The following is a 6,000-nucleotide window of genomic DNA, read 5'->3' on the forward strand; positions in this document are numbered from 1 at the left end:
ATAATATGTTGGGGATATCAACTGATTACTTGGTTTGTTTATCATTATAAAATTTGACCTCAAGTGACTAGAAACAGGCCACCGGCAGAATCTGTGCTTTTTCGTCATCTCCCATCAGTGTGTATGAGAGGTAAAGAGAAAAGGAGTTCCCCCACAAAAGGTAATTGAAAAGAGTCTAGGAACCAAGAGTTAAGCAGAAATAGCAAGGATCAGAAAACTTGGTCACAAACAATTCTTATTCTCAGCTCTCACTCGGATCTGAGCCCAGACGTTTAAGGCCTAACTAGAGGTTGAGAGCCTGCCAGACTTCCACTCCCAGGGGAGACTTGGGGGTGGTCATGGACAGAAAGTGACAGACGTACTCTTTGGGGGGTCTGTAGAGTATTTGTATTATGCCTCTTGCTCCAGCTGGGCTTTCTGGCTGACTTTCTTCCTTTATTTCCTTTCAACAGTTTATCTGACTGTGAAGGGTCTTAGTTGCAGCATGCGGGATCTTCATTGCCTCATGCAGATCTTTCATTGCTGGCACCACAGGCTCTTTAGTTGCAGCATGCGGGCTCTCTAGTTGTGGCACACAGGCTGCGGAGCACACGGGCTTCAGCATGCAGGCTTAGTTGCTCCAAGGCATGTAGGATCTTAGTTCCTCAAATAGGGATCAAACCTGTGTCCCCTGCATTGCAAAGCATATTGGTTACCACTGGGCCACCAGGCAAGTCCCTCAACAATTTCATTTTGAGGGTCACTCCCTTTTCCATTGCCATGGGCAAAGTCCTCGTGGCCCAGAGGACACAGTCACTGGCTTCAGTCAGACACACCTGCACTTGAATTCCTGTTTTGCCTTGTACCAATTACAAGACTTGGGCAACTCAACCTGCTGAGTCTCAGCTTTCTAGAGGTTCCTTATAGAAACACATGGGAGGATTAAAAAAATAATAACAGTAAACATTTCAGAAACAGCTTAGTGGATTTCCTTATCCCAAGAATGAGGAAGAAAGTGGGCCCATTGCTAAGGAGGTGACTCAGGCTTTAGGATGGTTGGTGTGTTGCAGAGGTTCCCAGAACCTTGGGTCTGTCCAGTAACACATTTTGAAGGAACAGGAATGTGGAAATTCTGGAAGCAAATAAGCCTTTATTAAGCATCACCTATGGTACATATTTGGTGCATACATAGGAAGTTATGTAACTTGGCTATGACAAAGTCCTTACCTCTTAGGAGATTACACTCAAGGTGGTGAGGAAAAACCTACCCAGGGAAAATGATTGCAGAAACAGAGCAAAGCAAAGTGTCAGCCGTGTGAGCAAATTAACAAGGCAGGTGTAACGTAAGTGCTTAGGAGTTCCAGAACAAGGGAGTCAGTAGGAATTTTTGGAGAAGGCCTCCTTGGAGGTGCTCAGTGGGATTGGGATGAAGGTGGCTTTTTTGCTGGGTACCAAAGAACATGGCAAAGATGTGATTGTGGAATGGCTTTCTGTGAGATGCGAGACAGTGAAATTTGCCACAACCCAAGGGGGACAGGATCTAGTAAATTATATGCACCGTGGTAGTGATGGTGACTGGGATACGAGTACTAAAGGAGGAAGTTGGAGACAGATTGAACATTTGAATTCTATACAAACTTTAAGCCTGCAAATTTGAAATGTCACCATGGCAAGGCGTTAACAAAGTTTTACTTTATTAATTTGAATTTGAAATGAAGCCAGTCATTACAAAGTGTTGAGGTTGGGGGTGGGGGAGAGTAGAGTTGGCAAAAGTGTCATTTCAACCAATATAAATTATAAATTCTGTGTATCTTACTTCCACATGGTGGTGCCACTTTGCTAAGCATGTAGAAGTACCCACTTTCTTTGTCAGGATGAGACTTGAATGATTCTAGTTTTGAGCTGTGAGAAATCAATATTCCATCAGGTAAAAGGCAGGCAGTCACTTGTGCCTGGAGAAACATCTGGTGGTGAATAACAGACTCTCCTCTCACCCCTTCATAGCCCCCCCTTCTATTGCATTCTCTCCCCCTATGACTCTCCTTGCACACTTCCTCTTACTCCCATCCCCAACCCCATCAATCTTATCAGTTTCCCCTTCTCGTCTCCTCAATGATTAGATGTTCAGGGACAGGCGGTGCGCTGGCAGATGGAGACCAGTGGCTTTCCTTCATGGCCACTATGTCTTCACCAGGGACCAAAGGGCACAGTGCATGTCTGGGAGAACCCACAAGGGGGTAGATGGGGTTGACGGTGAGCCAGGCGTTCCAGGCCCTGTCTCAGGGTGAACTCTTTGAAAGCAGAGCCTGGTCATCTTTCTCTGACTGCTCCACTTCCTGTAGCAATTGGTAGAGGGGTCTCCTGGAGTATATGTAACCTGGAGCTTCTCTGGACCCCGTCAGCTTCCAGCTAGGATGGTAGCAACGATGCCAAAAGGAAGACACTCCATAGATACCCAGCAGGCACAAAGCATTGATCATCACATGCCAACAGAAGAAGGTGGTAACAAACATGATGTCACTAATGTTATCATCCTCCCACGGGTAGCCAGAGACTGGTTTGTACAGAATGAAGCCTGCCTGTACCAGCCAGGAACCCATCATCTGAAACAGAAAGGTCTCGATCACAGCGAGTTGAAACGTGTCGGGAGCCCACAGCTTGGCGGTGAACACCAGCATCAGCAGCAACACCACCAAGATGAGCAGAGAGTGAACATGCATCTCCACCCCCACAGAGTCCTGGACATGCGACACCAATAGCAGCAGGAGCACATAAAAGGTCAGCACCAAGATCCCTTTCTCTAGGGGCACACAGCGTTGGGGCAGCAAGTTTTTGCTCATGATGTCTATACAGCCATTGAGGGTGAGGAGGATGAACATGGTGAGGTGCTGCCACTGTTTGGCGTACATGAATCTTGGTGGCAGGTCCCTGTTCATCAGCGTCAATCCTCTCTCAACACAGCTGATCTCATACGCCATCAAGCCAAAGCCGGCCAGCATCTTCAGCAAACCTCTGTGGGACATTTTCCACAGCCTGGCCCATCTCCCCTTATTCTTGGGAGGCAAAGAAGGATCCGGGAAAGAGTCGCTGAGTATCACAGCTTTGGAGACCACTACCGCTCGATACAGTCCGTATGCGAGTAGGAACAACCCTGGATACACGTGACCGATAAAGGTTCCCATTGAGTCACAAATCGATCTAATGAAAGTGAGAAGAGTAAAACACAGGCACGTCCTTCTAGGGCCACCTCAAGGTCTGGACTTTGGATAGAGTTGCCTTCCACCAACTTTTATCGTTTCACCCCACCCACTGCTCCCCCACAGAGAGGAAATGCCTCTTGAAACAAGCCTACGGCTTTAGTGGCATAAAGCCTCATTGTTCCATTCCATTCTAGAACACTGGGAACTAACTGGCTTCTGCCAAAGAAGAAAGCTGGTGAATGTGCCTTTAGGGGGCCCCCTCTAGGGCCCTTGGGGTGCTTCTGGTTATACTTGTCCCTTTCTCCCATGGCTTCCTCCCCCTGGGACTGCCTACCCAGCACTCAGAGGAGAGAGGAAGATGGAATGGGATTAGGGGTTGCCATGGTCTCGAGAGGAAGCCTGAGCACTTACAAATCCTTGGGTGTCCTTCGGCACCCCTCAGACATAACTCTGGCCCAATCACAGGGTTTTCTTTCTGGACACATATATTTAAAAACATTTGGATACATGATCATATTTCGCACCTATCTGGGTTTTCTATTGATCTTTTATAGACTTGCTTTGAGGATCACCAAGAAAGCTCGCTTCCTCTCCACCCTTTATCTCTTTACATTCCCACATTTATCTCCCCACATCAGCATCTCTAATAGCCAGTAAATGGATCTGAAAAGCTACCTTTTTATACTGATTTTAGGGACTGGAGGATTTTGTACTGTGTCAACCTGACTAAGCCTGAGCCATGTTTCCCAGAGTTACCTTTCCTATATGGTTTGAGATTGAGTTGACTGCAAGAGAAATTTACATAAGAATCTGAAGATGAAAGTAAAGCAGCAACCTAATAAACTCTGAAGGTGTAGGGTACCAGGTGCCCCTACAGCTCACACATTCAGTTATTGATCTGCTCACCTTGGTATGGGCAGCCAGGCCTATCGCTCCCTCAGCTTCTCTTTGTGTAAAGGACACAAGCTTCTGCAAGCCACCTGCCACTGAACTGTGAGGTGACAAGAGGAAGACAAGCTATAGCCTGTCTTCACAGGTTGCAATTTGTCCTTGCTCTTTCCCAGGTTTTTTTTTGGTAATATACTTCTTCCTGACTGTTGCCACACAGGGATGAAAGGACTGCCAGCCCACCATACAGAAGAGAGCCAAAAGCCTTCCATAGACTTCTTCACTCCAAATGTGTAAAGTCTAATGTCCTTGAGAAATTCATATTCCCATGATCTATCTCTAACTGATACAAGGAATTAAGGTGTAATCCCTAAAGTGCTGGTTCTGTCAAGAGGAGTGACTCCAGTGAGCTGATGTTGGCCATTCGGATTTTAACATGAATTAGCCCATCAGTTTCATTTATCTATGACTCCTCTAGTGTCTAATGCATCTCAGAAGACAGAGTCCTAGGTATTGGGTAACAGCCAGCTGAGTATAAGGAAGAGAGAATGATGAAGAACAAAGTACAGGGAATGTGACGCCTACGATGGCTTTGGGTTTATTGTAGGAGGTACAAGCAATAGGAGTTTCTCTGGGGGTGATAATTATGCTGAGGGAAGAGGAAGTTCACCCCTCAACATGAACAGTACTGACCTCACAGTCTGCATAACCATCCTTCTTTAAGGTACAAACAATGCTGTGGGGCAGAAAGGCAGCACCTGGATGCTGACAGTGCCCCTAGTGAAGAGGAGGAGAATTTACATGCAGCTCACAGCACTGTCTCTGAGACCTCACTCCTACCCAACTATCTGTACATTCTCAAGTCTAAGCAATACCAGAAAAAAAGTTAAATCTTTCTGCCCTTGAGGATGACAGCAATTCAGATTTCTTCTTGCTATTGAGAGATTTGGTGGGGCTAGGGATTTGAGTGTGAAAGTAAATTAGGAAGAGCTTAATTCAGCTTTCTGAGGGAGTTTGGTCTTTTAAATTTTTAACATTAGGTATTTTTTATTCAGTGTGTAGTCATTGTAGAAAAATGAGGTAATACACATTCACAAAAAGCACTACAAGTCATCTATAATTCCATAATCTGGAAGTGACAACTTTTCTTTGAGATATGGAAACACCGTTCTAAGAAGGCAGCATGAAGAAGTGAAAAATCCATAAACTGGAAGTCAGAAATCTGAGTTCTCCTTTGACTTGCTGCCTGTCATACCTTTCACCTGAAAAGAAAAATTGTGTTGAACTTAACCTTCTATTAAAGTGAAAATAAATGCCATGAATATTGTTGCACAGAAGGGAGAATATTTGTCTCCTGTCTCCGTTTCCCTATTGGTGAATTATCTAAACCCTGTGAGAGCACCATGGGGCTCAATGATCAGAGGAAGGAGATTCAAGGGGAAAATCTGAGTGACACTTCTGAAGCAAGTCAGGAGGCAAGAACCCCAGGGATTGTCTTGGGTTTTGGATTTGATCTGGGAGAAGCACAAGATGTATTGCTCTTCTGCATATCAGCAGGGCTGGGACAGCAAGTACGTGGTCTGTAGGCCTCAAGGGGAGCCACATTTGCTCATTCTTACTGTTGCTTCTACTACTTTGAGGCTGTGATCCTAGTGAGTTGGGAGCAGCAGAGCTTCCTCCAGCTCCATCACTCTCCTTGACAGTTGTTCCTGGCAACTGTGAGCCAGAGGGCAGAGGAGGAGAGAAAACAGCAGCACTGACCCAATAGCAATGTGAGGTTGAAAGTGGCACATATGAGGACAAGAAGCCCCACTTCAGGTCCCGTCCGGGTTGCTCCGGCACCAAATCTCCATGTTGTTCATTACAACATGAACATCCTGATCAAGACTTTAAAGATAAGAATCGCCCACCCCAAACCAGACACTGCCAATGA

The 6,000-nt window shown here is 45.9% G+C and overlaps 1 protein-coding gene across 1 annotated transcript; it reads right to left on the reverse strand.

The window, feature by feature from the left end:
- Window positions 1–666: 666 nt before the first annotated feature.
- TEDDM1 (transmembrane epididymal protein 1) lies at window positions 667–5,166 on the reverse strand. Its single transcript, XM_027565511.1, has one exon. The coding sequence runs from the start codon at window positions 3,159–3,161 to the stop codon at window positions 2,259–2,261; it is 903 nt and encodes a 300-aa protein (XP_027421312.1). The 5' UTR covers window positions 3,162–5,166; the 3' UTR covers window positions 667–2,258.
- Between the last annotated feature and the right edge of the window lie 834 nt (window positions 5,167–6,000).

The sequence above is a fragment of the Bos indicus x Bos taurus genome, chromosome 16, assembly GCF_003369695.1.
Source record: "Bos indicus x Bos taurus breed Angus x Brahman F1 hybrid chromosome 16, Bos_hybrid_MaternalHap_v2.0, whole genome shotgun sequence".
Classification (NCBI taxonomy): Eukaryota; Metazoa; Chordata; class Mammalia; order Artiodactyla; family Bovidae; genus Bos; species Bos indicus x Bos taurus.

Excerpts from the sequence above, each read along its gene's own strand:
- TEDDM1 (XM_027565511.1), bottom strand. The coding sequence starts at position 3,161 with ATGGGAACCTTTATCGGTCACGTGTATCCAGGGTTGTTCCTACTCGCA.